Here is a 19,931-nt window from a genome sequence, read left to right on the forward strand (position 1 = left end):
CAATTTGGAGAGCAAGAGTGAGAGCTTTATCCAAAGAAAGTCTATCATCTTCCATAAGCAGCCTCTCTCTGACTCGTGCACTATTTGTTTTCTCAATAAGCTGGTCTCTAATTATTTCGTCACGAAGAGAACAGAATTTGCATGGTTCAGCAAGGCTCTTTAAATCAGCGACAAACTGACTGGCTAACTCACCTGATCGCTGGGATCTTTGACTGAAATTAAGACATTTCAACAGCACGCTATGAGTCCTTTGAGAATGTCCTTGCAGTCATGCAACAGCGTCAGAGTATGTATCTGCAGTGCCAAGTGCCGTAATCCCTCCGTGCCGAGACAGTGAAGGAGAAGCACGCGCTGTCTCCCGTCCGGGACATCATCCAAGCATGTGACTACAAGGTACGTCTGAAATGACACATACCAGCGCTCCCATGGCATGACAGTTTCGCCAGCAAGGGGCAGAAATGGCTCTGGGGGAGGCAGAGATAAAGCCATCCTAGTCGCCAAATGTTATGTCCAATAAACAAACACAAACGGGGCTTTGGGTGAACGCCAGTTTACTGTATGAACTTCTGATATCACAACAAAATGAAACAACATGTGGCAAAGCTGCCGCACATGCGCCACAGTCACTTTACGACAGTATTACTACAACAGATAATGACAATAAAGAACTGGTTAGCAACCACAACAGAACCCACTATCCCTGCATGCCAGTCAGGAACTCTCAGCCCTCCACTAAATTACTTGTAGCTTCAACTCTACAACGTACGGTTTAATACCTCCTTTTGCTTGACTGTTTCTTTGCTAAAGCTGTTCCAGTGCAAACCAAAACAAATTACCATTAGGTGTCACTGGGTTTCTAAACGTTTCGAAACTTCAACACATTTGCTTTGACTGTTTCAGTGTTTCAGGAAGCCTCGCTTTGCCCACCACGAACCATAAGAAGTGTGTATTGTTAGAACCTTAATAATAAATATGAACAATATGTGTGATTTATTAACCTTTCATGATATAGAGCAGTACTGCTCAATCCTGTTCCTGGAGATCTACCTTTCTGGAGAGTTTAGATCCATCCCTGATCAAACACATCAATCAAATTAGAACCTGAACAGCACCTGATAATTAAAGGGAGGTGTGTTTGATATTGGTTGCAACTAAAATCTGCAGAAAGGTAGGACTCCAGGTACAAGGTTGTTCAGCCCTAAGATAGAGGCTACGTGGCTTGAGGACTTTCCTAAACCAGTGATGCACCAGTAGTCTTCACTGTTCCTTGTTATTAAGTATGACCCATGCAGAGTGGTTTGGACTGCTTTACCGGTTTGGGTGATCATTTGCTTTTAAAAAGAGTTACATTCACTGTGTAACATCTGCTAATATGAACATTTGCAACTCCTCTAAAAGGAATAGTAAATAACCCTAAAAGGGAACTCAATTTAAGTGCTACAATGCACCTATATTTTGTGCTAGGAAGCCCCTAACCATACCAAGAACTGGAGTAAAAAAACATTACAGGTTTTTTGTAGATTCTATGTATTATAGTACTTAGATTGGTTATCTTGTGATTTCAAGCCAAAGAACTGCTGAATAGTGTGTGCTTATGTTGTTGTCAATGACAACCTCTGTATGTCACGGGTGTAGAATGAGTGTCACACAGAGGCATTGTTTTATGTATTGTGTAAGGGAAGAAAAAAAAATCATGGCTCAGCTGACGTAGCACTATGGTGTAAAGGTGCGTTTATTTACAGTGCAAAGTGTCCAATAAAATAAATCAAGTAGTCAAAATATATACAAAAATCAACAAACAACAAAACAAGAATTAAAGATAACAAAGTAACTAAATAAATATATACAAAGTGTTCGCTTTTCAGATTCTCAATAACTTCTCTACCAACCGCCACTATTCACACTCCAAACTCCAATGACTCCCACACAGAACTGAGCTCGAGCTGCTCTTTTATAGCAATGAGACTCCACCTAGTCTGGATTAAACCATGTTATATAGGTATAAGGTAATTATGGACATAAAACATTAAAACATAAACCATTCAGATAAGCATCTTGCATTCATACACGTCACTTGTATTACTAGACTTTAAACACAAAAATAATTATTTAGCATGTTTTACAAGTCTTTAAAACCCCTTTTTACCCCTTTTTTCTCCACAGTCTCTTCACCCTCTTACATAAAAAACATATTTTCCCGGCTGGCCAACCACTCTGCGTATGGGCAGCGCACCAATGTGGGGAAAATGCAGGGATTACTGATGTGAAATGTGTGCGTGTATGCGTTTGTATGAGCTCCATAATAACAGCGCGACTCCAGTGTGCACCATGTGATCAGCTGATGTAACAGTATGTGTGTTAGGTGTGTGTGCTATGAAGTTGTTGAATAAACTAATAATGGGTTAACAAGGAGGGTAGGACTAGACAATAGACAAGAGAGCACATGACATAAATAAACAATACAAGCCATGTGCTCACATAAAAGGAGACTAGAACATGCAGCCAATGAGAGAACTTATTAGCCGCATGTTCACATGAAACACTAAAGCATGCAGTGCATGTTAACATGAACCACATGCTAAACACAACACTAACAAAGAACTGCACGTAAGAAACAAGCACACAATTAAATGAAATTAAATTAAATGAAAATACTTATGCACTATTCTGATCTTAGAGGCCTGAGGCGAGCCGACTGGGCTGGAGGCCTGTGGGGACCAGGCTGGGTTGGAGGTCTGGGGGGAGCTGGATGTCTGGAGGTCTGTAGGGAGTCGGCTGAACAAGCAACAAGGCTAGGGCCGGCAGGGTAAGGCATCTAGGTGGTGCAGGCAGGGCAAGACATCTGGGTAGTACAGACAGGCCAAGGAGCCGGACTGGGAGCAAGGTATCTAGGTGCTGATGTGGTGAAGGAGGCCTTTCTTCTCCTACACTTTTCTTGGTCTAAGTGGCGGGAAGCTGGCCACCTCTTCAGACAGGAGAACTGAAGTGTCTTCAGTGGCCTCAGGGGTGATGCTGCAGCCAGGGTGGTAGCTGGATGGAGGCTGACTCATTCTTCCTCCTCTGTCTCTGCTGGTGTGTCATTGGAAGACTGGGGCACTTACTGACTGCAGATGGAACTAGAGAGCAACAAGTGTGCTGGTGCTTCGTGCTGAGATGGTCTTTTTCTCCCTTTTCTCCCTTGGAGACCTCCTGGACAACCTGAAGGAGCTGATGTTTGCCACCGAAACAAGAATTAACAAGACTGAAGTGGCAGAATCCTGACACTGTATCTAAAGCCGTATGTACTTCCTTTTCAGTTGCCATCAACATAAATTACTTCAAGCGATCATTGGATATGGTGCTTCTGAGTCTTTTTAAAATAAATTTGAGTGTGGAGAAGTTTATTTCACATGCTACTTGGGTAACAGACAGGGTGAGCAGGAACTTGTACCCAAGACGTAAAAGCTTAAAGTACATTCTACACAGTTCCTACATTTTGTACTACTTGTAGTACAATTTGCTGGCCACAAAGTAAATTGTTTATGTTTGCTTAGCTGGCCCTTAAGTATGCTTCTTCACAATTCTGTGGATAAAAAAATAGCTGGTTCTCTTTAATTCTTTGCTAAAAATGTCTTCATTCCCTCAATCCTATGGATTGCCATTATCACAGGTCTTGGCATAGGCAAGACAAACGAAACAATATAACATATTTGTCTTCTCACAGTGTGTTAGCCACATCTAATTTCACCAATAACACAAATATGAAAATAACCCTTAACCCTGAAAAAGCAACTTTTGCAGAATTACAACATCACTTTTACCAATTGAAAAAAAACTGCAAAAATGCAAAAAAGCAAATGTTTAATTTTTGTTCTTTTGTTTTCAAAACCACATTTACTTGATTAATAGGTCCTATTGTGTGTCCCCATAATGTGTTTAGAAGTCTGGTCATCCAGCCATGAACTTGTGCTACCTCCAATTTTCTCATTGAGCTGATTTTCTTATTTTGCATGTCTAGATTTGTCAAGAATTAAGTATGTAAAATTATTATTTTTTGTGTATTTATTACAATGTGTAGAACACATACATATTTGTTTATTTTATAAAACATTAATCAAATTTGATTTAGAGCTTATTATGTCTATGTTGTAATTCTGTAATGTTGAGTAGTGGTAAAGTGGTAGCCTGTTGAATTGTTCAGGGACAAGTGTGAATGGTCTTGAATTTGAACCTGTTAGTGCTCAAGGGAGATGCATGTGTCCCTTTTAGTATGATAAGTAGAGACCATATTGGGCCATTCAAAATAGAGAGAGCAATTTAGAAATGGATGCAAGTGACTCAGAGAATGTACAGAGAAGATGTACCCGTAGATGGGTCCAATGCAAATGTCTGGCGTCCATATGTATTGGGTGGAAGAAACACAGTACACTTGATAAACAATTTGACTGTATCAGAGATGGAAAAGAAGGACAAACTCTGAAAACTCAGACTGTGGCTAAATTCATTTAGAGAGAGATGCCTGCAGGTGGTACCTAAAGAACACAACTCTGTGGATGAAATGATTATTCTTTTCAAGAGGAGATTCATAACATTAAACAATATATTCATCGCAAACCACACCTATGGGGCTTCAAACTGTGGGTGAGATCTTGAATCTCTGGCATGTTCTATGATTTTGAGGTGTATCAAGGAATAACTTGGGCTGTCAGGTGATGTTGTGATAAAGCTCACCTTCACATTTCTGAACTACATGACTTAAACAGACAACAACCTCATTTGTGTTGCTTGTGCATTTCAGGGGAAAAGAACTGCCTTGGACACTATCAATGCAAAGTAAACACATTTAATCCACATTGATTGTGACCAAATATATTTTCCAAATATTTTTATTAATAAATGCTTATTAATAAAAAATATGGTTGGTGTGTGATTATTACTTATGACATACTGTTATGGGGCTAAGTAAGTAAATAACCCTGCAAACAAATTTTTAAATGCTCTGTATACCTGTTCAGACAAAGTGACTACAAATACAGAAATTGTGCTCATAACTCGGCCCAACTTTGCAATATTACATTTCTCTAAAAACTTACAGAAATAATAAAAAATCATTAATTACTACATCAGAGGCCTCCTAAAACAATATCTGAGAGGACAAAATAAAGTTTACTTACATTTATTATTTACGGGCGAGGCAGTGGCACAGTAGGTATGGCTGTAACCTCACAGCAAGGAGGTTGCTGGTTCGAGCCTTGGCTGGGTCAGTTGGCGTTTCTGTGTGGAGTTTGCAAGTTGTCCCTACGTTCGCGTGCTCCGTTTTCCCCCACAGTCTAAAGACATGCAGTACTGGTGAAGTAATGTAGGCTAAATTGTCCGTAGTGTATGAGTGTGTGTTAAAGTTTCCCAGGGATGAGTTGTGGCAGGAAGGGCATCCGCTGCGTAAAAAACAAAGTTGGCGGTTCATTCTGCTGTGGCGACCCTGGATTAATAAAGGTGCTAAGCTGAAAAGAAAATGAATGAATGAATAAATATTACAAATAGAGGAATTACCAACCTACGTCACACATGACATCACACGGGTTCCCGGTTGCAATAGAAAACATGTCGTGTTGTGCCGTAGGATGCCAAATGGAAAACATAACTTTTACTGTACACCACACTGCTTTTAATGCCAACCGCAGCGTCTTTGACAAAAAAGCGAGCTAAATAAAGTGATGACCTAATTAATAATGCTGGCCTCTGCAGTTTTCATTTCATATTAGGTACTGTAAGTTCACGCTAAACAGAATCATACATGTTACTTGTTCTTGATTGCAGCAATGATTTCAGCAAAAACAGTTAAATGTGGTTAATTAAGCTGCGGACACTACATGCTAAGAATGAAACGTAAAAGTGCAAGTTCGCATACCCTGCCATACAGGTGCAGTTTGCTGTCAATGCAGTTTTGCTTGTTGATAATTACCCAGGCCTTGTATAGCTCCGTCTTCTTTCCTTGTCTTTGGCTAGTCAGAACCTCAATTTTGAACTCTACAAAGTTTTGAATCTGGTGATCTTCTCTTATGTAAAAACACTTGGAGCTTTAATGATTGTATATTTGGGGCTGGATGCTTGGCCATTTCTTCTCATCCAATATCCATTAGGAGGGGGCTATCGCAAATGGACCTGTCAGAAGAACACTGCTCACTTTACTGTTAATTTTGCGAATAACTGTGTTTATTAATGGGTAACAAGCTGTTATAATAAGCTGAAAGCATTATGTAAATTATATATATATATATATATATATATATATATATATATATATATATAAATACATTTCTAAAACATCAGCTAACTATGTACCACATTGGATGTCATTCCCTCGCTGTAAATGCTAGTGCTTTCGTTTTTTTTTTTTTTTCTGCATCCTCGCTGTGTGTGCATCTTGAATGTTTACAAACATGGTAATTTGTCTATAGATTTCGTGTGTTACCAGCTGCAAACTAGCAGACCCACCCACGTTACAGGACACACAATCCTGATCACACAATCCAGGCCAGGCTGAACCACTTTCAGGTTTTTGTATTTGTAATTTTCATTTATTCTAGAGTTATTTTATTTATAACTCTTTGTTGTTATTTATCTCTTTATTTTTAAAAATGTACAGTTGCATAAAAAATACTAAGCCTATATACATTTATAGTTAAATCAAACTCCAAGCCTCCAATTGTAATTCTGTGACACCAAACAACTTCCTTGTCCAAAGGATCATGGATGCCTTGAGTGTCCATAAATTGTTCATTCATTTATTTTCTTTTTGGCGTAATCGCTTTATTAATCTGGGGTCGCCACAGCAGAATGAACCACCAACTTATTCAGCATATGTTTGACTATGCAGATGCTCTTTCAGCTGCAACCCATCACTGGGAAACATCCATACACACTCAGTCACACACATACACTACGGACAATTTACCCAATTGATCATTGAACATTGATCAGTTATCTTCTTCTTGTTTGATGACTATTTAGCAGCATTATCGCCAGTTGGAATGACAAGAATGTCAACATGATTTTACAATACTACCAATTTTATACATATTAAGATTTTTTTTTTTATTTTGATGAATATACTGAACTATAAAATGTTGGACTGTAGGTTATGATGAAATATTAAGTAGATGTTCGTACACAGTGCTGTTTGCTTGGGCTTCTGGCTTTGAAGATAGTGTGGGACTTTGTTATCTCACCAGCAGATGGCAGTGATGCACTGATAACTGAGTGTGGTTTGACAGAAATGGAAAAAGAAGAAACAAGAACATAACGTGTTATACATGCTCTTGTCCTGTCTTGTCTATCATTACAATTACCTAATTAAATTAAGGTCCGTGAACTTCTCTGCATAATGGAGCCCGTCATAAAAATTAACCAAGGTAAGTTTGTATTTATTTATTTACAGGGCTCCAGAAAAAAAAAAAACATATTGTGTACTAGGAGCACCAGACCATTGTAAAGATTTTTAGGAGCACGAGCAGTGGTGAATTTTTCCATTTTAGCTGTATTAATGAGAAATGCTTTAGTAAATTGGTAGTACTGTAAAGTTACGCAGCACAGTCTAATGTTAAGCACAGAGATTACTTAACGCACAAACAACTAAAAAATTTGGCTAGCTTGATAGATTTATGTAAACACAATTTAAAAAATATCAGCAAAGACTAAACCAAGAGAATTTTATTTGCTTGTTTACATTCTTTGGAAATGATATGAAACAGTATGTATTACTTTATAATTTGTTAAGTTTACAGTACTGTGCATGTAGGAGTAGATGTTAATCAAAAACAATGTAATGGGTAATTTAATAAATAATATGAATAATACACAGTATACTTTACTCTGCTGTCTGGGTTAGGGGAGACAATAATAAAATACAATTAATGAATAATTGAATAAAATGCAATTAATTAATAATTTAATAAATAATTATTATTGCTTAAAAAACAAACTGCATCAAATAGACACATGCCCTTTATTTTGCACAAGGCTTAATTTTACATTTAAAGTGTTAAATAATTTAATCAAAATAAATTTAAACCATTTAACCACAAGAAATGGTTATTGCACAAAGACATAGCAGCCGAAGAATTAGAAGACTCAGAATAAGTATTTCATGTATTTCAAAACCATTTTTGTTACGTGTGTATTAAATAGTAAAAAAAAAATCAAGTAAGGACAACATCATTTCAGATAAATCTATGAAATCAACTGTAAAATATTCAGAATATTATTCCCTATAATGCACAAGGCTTGTCTTTCCTGATTGTGCCTTTTTAATTTTTATTATGCAGTACTGAATCCATATTTAGGTGGTTGACATAAAAGCCAGATTATTTTAAAAAATCTTTTGAAAATTAAATATTAAAAAAGTGTTGTACTGACTTACATTTAAAAAAAAAACATATGTGGTCTTTTAGTTTTATTATTGGAAAAGAGGATATATTCACAAATTTGCTACATTTATGCCTAAAGTTGTCATATAGTGTGACCTTACAGTTATTATGTATAAAATGAAAATGTTTACTTTCCCTAAGTCACCAGTCTTAGTACAGATTCATTACTAATCTAAGTACTGTCACGTTCAGTGAGGGTAAAAAGGAGCGAGGATGGGTAATAATGGGTGTTTATTAAGAATAAAATAAAAACAAAAAGGCAAAACAAACAACCCCGAGGGGGAAAACTCTAATAAAACAAATAAACGAACAAACAAACTTGACTAGACTGGCAGGACAAGACAGGGCTGGACACAACAAGACAGGAAACAATCTACGACGAACTGGCAACGGACTGAAAACATGAGGGGGATTATAAAGCAAAAAGTAAATTGACACACAGGTGAACATGACAAACTAATAATGAGTAAACCAGGAGGGAGGGACTAGACCAGGGGTCGGCAACCCAAAATGTTGAAAGAGCCATACTGGACCAAAAAAAACAAAAACAAATATGTCTGGAGCCGCAAAAAATTAAAAGCTTTATATAAGCCTTATAATGATGGCAACACATGCTGTATGTATTTATATTAGCTATAATAGCATACTATAAAAATGACTTCGTTGGCTACAAATACATACTGAGCCTTCATGGTTAAATGTTCATTTCCGTGCAGTTCATCCTGTAGAGAATGACGTGTCACGTGACTACTCTGTTGTACGATGCCATCTCAAGTTTAACTTAATTACAGTATATTAATGAATTATGTTTAATTATCAAGTTTAACTTCATTACAATATTAATGAAATGTTTAATGATCAAGTTTAACTTCATTACAATATTAATGAATTGTTTAATTATCAAGTTTAACTTCATTACAATATTAATAAATTATGTTTAATGTTCAAGTTTAACTTCATTACAATATTAATGAATTGTTTAATTATCAAGTTTAACTTCATTACAATATTAATGAATTATGTTTAATGTTCAAGTTTAACTTCATTACAATATTAATGAATTGTTTAATTATCAAGTTTAACTTCATTACAATATTAATGAATTATGTTTAATTATCAAGTTTAACTTCATTACAATATTAATGAATTATGTTTAATGATCAAGTTTAACTTCATTACAATATTAATGAATTATGTTTAATGTTCAAGTTTAACTTCATTACAATATTATTGCATTATGTTTTGCTTTGATGAAATTAAAGAAATCAGATTTTTTAATGTTTTTTTTTATTTTGAGGATTCAAAAAAACAACATCAAAATGAACGTGCACAACGTGCCCCTTATCTGAGCAACAAACAGTGCAATAAAACGCAGCCTGCCATTTCCATTTCAAGATCAGCTCGAGTCATTCCTGGGAATGTGTTCAACAAGGAAGGGTCAATCTTCAGGGGTGTGTGTAAAGGAAAGACAGTCTCGTTTTTTCCTTTCGCAACTCGCAAAATCTGCTCCCAAATGCAGTTTGCATATCAACGATCGCACCTTGTAAATAATCACCGTTGAGTGAGTGATCGGGATGGGCTTCTTTGAATTCTCTCAGGGAGGGAAAATGAGAAAGCGTGCCCCGCTGTACATCTTTGGCAAAGACAGCTTGCGCTCCATGGCGCATCACACAGCCGCCGGTTTGTTTACAACAGCTACCTGCCTGGCATCCCGCCCTGCTGATAGAAACGTGTGTCGCAGGCTATGACGCAAATCTTTGTTGACAGAAATGTTGAAATTAAATATTCTACACACTTTTACAGCATTGGAAAACGTTAAGATTGTTTGTCCTCCTATAGAAACCATATTAAAACAAAAAATATATTTACCTCCCTCATCGTTTTCCATTTTCAAACATTTTTTGAAAAAGTTCACATTGACTTCAGATGTGGTCAAAGGTGATCACATGTGGCCCTATGAACTTCACATGTTGTCCACATGTGGCCACATGAATTTCACATGTTGTCCACGTGGTCACATAAACTTCACATGTGGTCACATGAACACATGTGGTCGTGAGCTTCACATGTGGTCACATAAACTTCACTTGTGGTCACATGAACACATGTAATCGTGAGCTTCACATGTGGTCACATTAACTTCACATGTGGTAACATGAACTTCAAATATGGCCACACGAACTTCACATGTGGCCACATGAATTTCACATGTTGTCCACGTGGTCACATAAACTTCACATGTGGTCACATGAACACATGTGGTCGTGAGCTTCACATGTGGTCACATAAACTTCACATGTGGTCACATGAACACATGTAATCGTGAGCTTCACATGTGGTCATATTAAAACAAAAAATATATTTACCTCCCTCATCGTTTTCCATTTTCAAACATTTTTTGAAAAAGTTCCAGGGAGCCACTAGGGCAGCGCTAAAGAGCCGCATGCGGCTCTAGAGCCGCGGGTTGCCGACCCCTGGACTAGACAATAGACGGGAGAGCGCATGACACAGAGAGACAATACAAGCCATGCGCTCACATAACACTACACTGAAGCACACGACAAAAGCACGTGACCACAATGTAAACACCGAGCCACGTGCTTTGACAAAAGACGCAAGACACGAGCACACGATGAATGAAAGCACTCATCGTGCACTCACACACGCAGCGTGCATGCTTCATCCCAGCGCCGACCAAAACCGAAACCAACAAGACTGAGACGCTGGGAATGAAACACCACGCTGCTGACAGACGAAAAAACAAACACTAGTACAAGAGCGCGCGCGTCTGACGGACGCAGTGTGTGCGCGGCCACATCAAGCGGCATCGCGCACACTCTGCGTACACCCTTGACGGCACGCGCGCACACAGAGACAGAAACAGGACCGGACATGGGTAGTGTCAGAGCTCTGCTACCAAAACAAGAATTTACAAAGACCAGAGTGGCAGAACCCTGACACTAGCCCCCCCCAAAAGGGACGCCACCTGGCGTCCCTAAAGGGAACATCCAACATGGTACAAGACAGACAAGAAACACCACAAGACAACATCAGACACAAGACAGGGTAGTGAACAGGCAAGACGACATGAAGAAGGGGGGAGGGAGGGAAGCCAAGCCAGACCCAACAAGACAAACAAGGGAGGGATGGGAGGGCAAGACCAGGGAGGATCAGGAGGGACAGTCCAGGGTGGGGACAGCAGGTCGGGGGCCCCAGCAAGGAACCAGGGTGGAGCCGGAGGGTCAGTCCAGGGTGGGAGAGGGGCACACCAAGGTGGAGCAGGAGGAACAATCCAGGGACAATCTATCAGAGGAGACAAGGCAGGAGGTCGGTGGGGAGCCGGCTGGGCTAGAAGCGGCTGGGTTGGAGCCGGCAGGGCTGGAGACCAGAGGGGAGCCGGCAGGGCTGGAGACCAGAGGGGAGCCGGCAGGGCTGGAGACCAGAGGGGGGCCGGCAGGGCAGGGAGCCGGGCTGGGGCCGGCAGGGCAAGACATCTGGGTGGCGCCGGCAGGGCAAGACGTCTGGGTGGCGCCGGCAGGGCAAGGAGCCGGGCTGGGGCCGGCTGGGCAAGACGTCTGGGTGGCGCCGGCTGGGCAAGACGTCTGGGTGGCGCCGGCAGGGCAAGAAGCCGGGCTGGTGCCGGCAGGGCAAGACGTCTGGGTGGCGCCGGCAGGGCAAGGAGGGCGCTCTGGGGCTGGAGCTGACACTGGAGGGCGCTCTGGGGCTGGAGCCGACACTGGAGGGCGCTCTGGGGCTGGAGCCGACACTGGAGGGCGCTCTGGGGCTGGAGCCGACACTGGAGGGCGCTCTGGGGCTGGAGCCGACACTGGAGGGCGCTCTGAAGCTGGAGCCGACACTGGAGGGCGCTCTGAGGCTGGAGCCGACACTGGATGGCGCTCTGGGGCTGGAGCCGACACTGGAGGGCGCTCTGGGGCTGGAGCCGACACTGGAGGGCGCTCTGGGGCTGATGCAGCAGTTTGGGCAGCCCTCTTTCTCTGCAGCCTCCGTTTACTCGACCGAGTCAGAGGGAGGTCATGAGCTGCACTCGGTAGAGGAAGGAGGGGTGGAGTATTTGCCACAATCAGCTGGAGGTGGTGTGAGGATCTGCCAATCCTTGCGGTGGTGGAGATAAAGCGAGAAGCCCCAGAAGTCCAACACCCCAAGCTGATCCATCTCCCACTGTGGCAGGGGTTCATCGAGACAGAGATTAAAAGCTTCCTTCAGAGTGGCGTCATCAAACTCAAGCCCCCTAGCATAAGTCCAAAAAAACTGGGCAAAGCTTTTAACCTCCAGACCTTGCTGGCGGGCCGACACCAGCCTCTGAAGGCGCCTCTGTCTCTCCTCTGCTGTGGTGGGTGGAAGGATAATTATGCTCATCCTGTTGCTGAGTCCTCTGTTTGGCCAGTTCGTACTGTCACGTTCGGTGAGGGGAAAAAGGAGCGAGGACTCAGGTGCAGCAAATAATGGGTGTTTATTAAGAATAAAATAAAAACAAAAAGGCAAAACAAACAACCCCGAGGGGGAAAACTCTAATAAAACAAATAAACGAACAAACAAACTTGACTAGACTGGCAGGACTGGCAGGACAAGACAGGGCTGGACACAACAAGACAGGAAACAATCGACGACGAACTGGCAACGGACTGAAAACATGAGGGGGATTATAAAGCAAAAAGTAATTTGACACACAGGTGAACATGACAAACTAATAATGAGTAAACCAGGAGGGAGGGACTAGACAATAGACGGGAGAGCGCATGACACAGAGAGACAATACAAGCCAGGCGCTCACATAACACTACACTGAAGCACACGACAAAAGCACGTGACCACAATGTAAACACCGAGCCACGTGCTTTGACAAAAGACGCAAGACACGAGCACACGATGAATGAAAGCACTCACCGTGCGCTCACACACGCAGCGTGCATGCTTCATCCCAGCGCCGACCAAAACCGAAACCAACAAGACTGAGACGCTGGGAATGAAACACCACGCTGCTGACAGACGAAAACACAAACACTAGTACAAGAGTGCGCGCGTCTGACGGACGCAGTGCGTGCGCGGCCACATCAAGCGGCATCGTGCACACTCTGCGTACACCCTTGACGGCGCGCGCGCACACAGAGACAGAAACAGGACCGGACATGGGTAGTGTCAGAGCTCTGCTACCAAAACAAGAATTTACAAAGACCAGAGTGGCAGAACCCTGACAAGTACAGATTCATTAGATTTTGTTGTAGTTTTCAAAATAATCCTGCAAAGCAAGACATTTATCTTCAGTCTTCCCAGATATTGTAGATTCATTTAGACAAACCTTGTTATAAATCAAACAAAATGCTTGGAACTCTTGCTAATACTTTTTTTTCCTTTTGACATTTTATTGGTTTCCAAATGAAAAAAGGATATTTATTTTCACAATTCTTTTTGTTACACTAAATGACAAAGTGTCACACTCTAGGATAAATGGCACTGCATTTCAATTTATCAGTGCAAAAAGTCTATTTCATATGTATTAAATGAAATTGATTTTACATTCAATTAACATAAGCCTGAAAAACATTAAAAATACTCACATAGTTTAAAATTTTTTAAACATTTGTAATTAGTGAAGATTGTGTGCTTGTTTTAAGATTTGCTTTACCAGATGTTCTTTCAGTCTTTAAAACATCAGTGTAAAAGATAGAATTTTTTTTTTTTATCTGAAAGACTATTTTAAATTACCATTTCAAATAATAGCCAGTCAATCCGAGAAAGTTTCTGGCTCAGATAATGTGCATGTTTGACCACAGTTGTAATATATGCAGTCTGGTTTATCTGGCCAGAGGAAGACATTATTGTTACCAACTTGCTTCATGCAAGTAATCTCAGCCTTATTGTGACACGTAATGATTAATGATCTAGCCCTTACTTGACCATGACAAACTGTGGCGCAGTAGGTAGTGCTGTCGCCTCACAGCAAGAAGGTTGCTGGTTTGAGCCTTGGCTGGGTCAGTTGGCATTTCAGTTTGCACGTTCTTCCTCCTGGTGCTCTGGTTTCCTCCACAGTCCAATGACATGCGGTACAGGTAAATTGGTTAGGCTAAATTGTCTGTAGTGTAAGTGTGTGTGAATGAGTGTGTATGTGTTTCCCAGTGATGGGTTGCAGTTGGAAGGACATCCGCTGTGTAAAACATATGCTGGATAAGTTGGCAGTTCATTCCGCTGTGGCGACTCCAGATTAATAAAAGGGCTATGCCAAAAAAAAAAAAAATAAATGAATAGTTGGTGTGTCATCGTCAGAATCTGTGCATTTTGCTTCTGCTGAGTTGGTTGGTTCTTCTTTTGGTTGAATGCAGGGAACATCTTGGAGAGAGGCACTTTGCTGTTCCACATAAACACTACTTGCTTTAGAAGCAGATACATCAAAGTGGAGTTTTTTGCCAGATGACCCAGGTGCTTGCAAAAGCAACTCCGGAATCTGTAATTTCTCCCGGTGAAAAGGAGAGCTTATTCCAAATTCTGGGCACACTGTTGAAGGAAACAAGCAAGCTATCGATGGTTTAGATGTCATCTACAAACTATTTAGTTGTCAACTTTGCAGTGTTTTGCCTCAGAAACAAATTCGTTTTTGAAGATTTCCACCTCCAAGTACATACTTGTTGTAATGAGCTTGAGAGCTCCACCTACTCTATCAGGAGCCTAGGTGATTATTTACAAACCTAGAGAGTATGACAATCTGCTAAGAAAGCAGCTAAGCACAGTTATGTAACTGGTTGAAGGGCCATCACATAGGATGTGTGTATCAATTTTATGGTCACTCCTGGCCTTGAAGCCTAATGACTGGGTCGATGTGAGCCCACACTGCATTTTCATCATGTCTTAGAGACTGTGATATAGCTACATACAGTAACTCTGGGATCTGGGACCCGACAATGCCATAGGCCACCCCTGTGTGTAGTGTTGCTTGTTATCTATTGCCTCCAAAGTGACATGCACTTAACATTTTACAGTTCATTAAATATCTTTATTTTAAACAGTGTCAGTTTCATCTGTTTAAGCGTAAAGAGTGAATTGAACAAAATTGTGCGCTAACTGGAATGTTTTACTGAACATTTTGCAACTGGTATTATTGTATCATTTTTTTGGTCAAATGGTTTAATTCATTTATATAGGTAATTATTTAATAAACAAACTTTTTTTGAGACATTTAAGCCTTGTGCAACAAAGGGCACATGTTTGTGTCTATCTGACATAGTTTTGGCTCAAAATGCAGTAGGTGCAGTTTAATTGGTTTGAAATCGAATGTTTGATGAATGTCAAACAGCAAACCAAATTTACTGTAGTATTACACCATTTATTTTTGCAAGGTATTTTAAGTTGTCTTTTACTTAATGCAGTTTGTACAAACAAGGATTTAAAAATGATTGTTTGCTAACATTAACAAATGTTAATAAATGTTGTAAGTCAACATGTTTATTTCGTGTTTTGTAAGGCAACATTTTCCAATTTCTTTTTTAAGTAGTGATCTTCTTGTTAATTTTTAATTTTTTTTGTAAAAATCAACATATTTTATTTTACTGTAAGCTAAAAAATAGTCTACAATATAAAGCAAAATATTTCAGTTTAAACATTGTGACAAAAATCTGTATATTGACCAAATCATACTTAAAATAAATAGTTAAAATAAGTAAATTTTTTTTTTACTTTTTCTCTATTATTTTTTATTTAGACATATTATTTCTGAATCCAATTAAAAAAATTAGTTAGCATTGCCATACGTTTGCTTAAAAAGGAAAGAGGTATTTGTTTAACTTATCAGAGAGTTGTTGTAATAGCAACATGTCTGGTAGCTCAAACCTGCTTGTGAGCAGGCTTATTTCATGTAAACAGGATTAGATCGGGTCATTTCAAGCAAAGAAAATTCTGAAAGTATGTACACACAAGCATACTTTTTTAATATTTTACCTTAAAATTAACCAGGAGATGTAAACCTTTTTTTTTTCTTGCAATATCGGGCCTTATTAGGCAATGTGTTTCCACTTTTACCTCACCTGTGTCAGTTCCAATAACAAGTTCTTGATGCATTGACCAGCTGCTCTACCCTTCACACTAAACAGGTAAAGAAGTTTTGGAGTGTACTTATCCAACTGGGACTTTTTTTCTGATCTTTTTCTGATTTTAGTGGAACTGTAGGTATGTCAGTGATAAATCATTTACCTGGAATGGTTCAAATAGAGCTTTCTTTTAAATTTAGCCCATCTGGGGACTGGGTTTTCACTTCCATTCTTCTCCAGCATGTAATTTATACTTTTGACATCCCTTTTCTTGCTGGCTTCTATTAGGTCAAGCCTCATTTTCTGCTGTCTGTTTCACCAGAAGTGTGCTAAGGCAGTTAATTTACTCTTGCCCTCTTTGGTTTCTTGATGTTTTAGCAAGCCTTCTGTCATCTCCCATCTTGTGTTTCATTGAGTTTATCAGGAGTTCAGGGCTTCCCAATGCTTTATGTTTGGTACAATAGTTTCCATATTTGTACTTCAGGCTTTATTGCCACACATAAATTCCATTAAAAGTTCCAGGCTTCTTCAAACAAGCATGCTTTTCTATTAGTGCCTGTGCTACCGCATATCTCTGGGCATCATGTGGTTTGCTGTGTAGCCAAACATATTCTCTGCCAGGTGCTCCAAGATATCCGCTTTGACACTGAAAGTTGGAATTGGAAATAGAGCAGGCCATGGATTTTGCCTTTCAGACGGTGAAGGAGAGAGAATCACAGTATCATCTGAAACATCAGAGTGTATCTGTTCTGTTAAACGGAACATTAACTACTTTTAGTGTGTTTTTATATTTAAGTTCCTTTGTGGTTGTTAGAGTGAAAAAGTCAGTAAACACTTCATCTTTGTACTGAACACTGTTTTCAGTGGTGATGACAAATTGTTCTTGGATGGCTGCAACCAATTCATCAACAGTTGAGGGTTTGATACTTTTGAGTGTACGTTTTTTGACCTTGTGATCAATGAGGACCCAGAATCTGAATTTTGGTTCCATCTCTAGAAAGATAGAAAAAACATATATATTACACAAAGTCATACTCAACACTGGAGACAGATGTAGCACTTTAATGTCACCATGAGCTGACAGGGGACAAACATTACTAAGTTTTGGTGTTCATCTGTCTTCTCAACATGAAACCCACAATAGTGTTTTCACAATAAATTGCACATTTTTTCCCAAAAAGGGCAACTTGGACAATTTCAGCAAAATCACAAGACCAGCAGTACCACTGTAGGCCACGATTATGCCTTTTGAGTACCTTTTTGCATGAAAGTTGACTGTATCAGCCAGCTGTACTTAAGACTGACAAGGAAACAAATGCTTGATTAATTCCTGAACATTTACATGCAGTACATTTAATGGCACTGATGTGACTCTTACAATACTTAGAGCTGGCACAACGGTTGTGGACTGCAGTAGATGACTTATCATAAGCTGATGCTTTGTGGCCAGAGAAAGAATAATGTTCCTAAAGATGCCTCATGAATGACTCATGTCTCATGATATGCTAAAATTGGCTGTGCTTTGCTTCATATTGCATTGTCCAGTAAGCAGTCACTGGTCCAAAAGCATTTATTAATGCAGGATAGTGTTCTAAGAAGTTGTACATTGGGATTAAACCTTTATTAGGAAATACTTCTTGGACTCTATGTTGGTATTCGGAAACTTATGAGTCAAGAAAAGCAACACTTTCTTTGTTGTGGACTGAGGCAATAACAAGTTCAATGATGTCTTGTAAATACATGAGTAGAAGCCAGGCTAGATCATTAAAAGGTATTCTGTGTCCAATAATGAATGGCAGCAGTGGTATTAGGGCCCAATTGTGCATGTATGTTTCCTCCAATCTTCTTTCTTGAGGAAAAGGTTGTAGGCAATAGCTGAGGACAATCAGTTTAGTCAGCCCATTTATGTGGAAATTGTGTGAGGCACTATTTAGTTCCCTAAAAGTGAAATATTTATTTTAAAATAAAAACACTAAAGCACAGATCCAATTCCAAGAGAACCATGCCTTTAAAAATGTCATAAATTCTATTAATAGCCAATCAAACAGTGGTAAAGCTCAGTTTTTCAGTAAGTGGGCAGCAGAGATGTATAAAGTACTAGAGACCCAGACTTAAGTAAAAGTACAAGTACTCTATCAAAAAGTGACTTGAGTAGAAGTAGAAGTGCTCTTTAAGCACCATACTTAAGTGGAAGTAATCAAGTATTCAACATTTTTTGCACTTAAGTATTGCAAGTAGTTTATTTCAAAATTTACTACTCAGGTACTGGAAGTAAAAGTACAAGTATTGTGTATTGTAGTTATTAAAGAAAGCAGTCAAAAGACATCCTATTGTTTTGTTCATTTTAAATATCTTTTTTGGGGAACGTGATTAAGCAGAACGAAAAGAAACATGGCTTACAAGACATTCTCTTGCGCTTGAACCACAGATCTGACAGATTACAAAAGCTTTAACACACACCTTTCAAAGTTGTGTGCCACAACAACACTCCGTAATCAATTCAAAACACTATTGAAACCCATTTTTGGATCGCAAATTACCGCTTGTAAACGATGTAAGCGAAAGTTCTAAACTTTCTACCGGAAGACGGTGGTCGCTATGGCGCCCTCCATGCAGCAGCCAAGAAAAAGGTCTATAATTGTAAGGAGTCGGGGTGTGAATCTACACTGGTCTCACGGTTTGGTTCTGTTACGATTATCATTCCATCGATTCGGTTCAATTCGATATCTAAGCATTAACGATGCTTTCCATACATAGATTTTTTTCTTCACAACACAAGATTTTTTTTTATTAAAATCTATAAATATATTAATATTAATATATTATAAATATAATTAATTTTTAGAACTAATGTGTCGAAATCACAACTTTCAAAGATGATTACCTCTTAAATGGAAAATACTTGTGTACGAGCATTAGAACAATTGTAAAAAAAAATATTTTTGATTGTTTGTTTTTTGTAGATATTTAATGGATGTCAATAGTTTCTATGGTACAAGAACTCACATCGTCAGGCCCTTTTACCAAAAAATCCCTTCACTGATGAGTTATTTCAGCATGTTCACTCACATACATACTCTCCCTCTCTCTCTCTCTCTCTCTCTCTCACACACACACACACACACACACACACACACACACACACACACACACACACACACATACACACACACCTAAATGTACACTCTCTCCCTACACTCTCACACATTCATACACTCTCTTACACACAGTTCTCTCTCTATCTCTCTCTCTTTCTCTCCAAATCTCTAAACTCAACCCTAACAGGAAATTATGTGTAGTTTTACTTTCTGAAAATAAAAAAAATTTGTATGATTGAATGTCATAAAATGTTGCACTTATTCACTTGATTTTTATTTTATTTAAAAACAAAAAACAAAAAAAAAAACATTAAAACGTGTATATTACTGTGTTAAATTAAAATATGAAATATTTTATGGCCTATGGATATGATTTAGTATTCAAAAATGAT

The 19,931-nt window shown here is 39.3% G+C and overlaps 1 protein-coding gene across 8 annotated transcripts in view; it reads left to right on the top strand.

Moving 5' to 3' along the window:
• The first annotated feature begins 7,251 nt into the window (after nt 1–7,251).
• mthfsd (methenyltetrahydrofolate synthetase domain containing) overlaps nt 7,252–19,931 on the top strand; it is a 71,505-nt gene continuing 58,825 nt past the window's right edge. For 7 of the 8 annotated variants that reach the window (XR_012393751.1, XR_012393750.1, XM_073929337.1 and 4 more), the window contains exon 1: nt 7,252–7,391. Coding sequence is in view for 1 of the 8 variants with exons in the window: in NM_001045099.1 (NP_001038564.1) it covers nt 7,364–7,391 (28 nt within the window). In the remaining 7 variants the exon portion in view is untranslated. The remainder of the gene's footprint in view (nt 7,392–19,931) is intronic. The other variant, NM_001045099.1, reaches the window with a different exon arrangement.

The sequence above is a fragment of the Danio rerio genome, chromosome 18 (assembly GCF_049306965.1).
Source record: "Danio rerio strain Tuebingen ecotype United States chromosome 18, GRCz12tu, whole genome shotgun sequence".
Classification (NCBI taxonomy): Eukaryota; Metazoa; Chordata; class Actinopteri; order Cypriniformes; family Danionidae; genus Danio; species Danio rerio.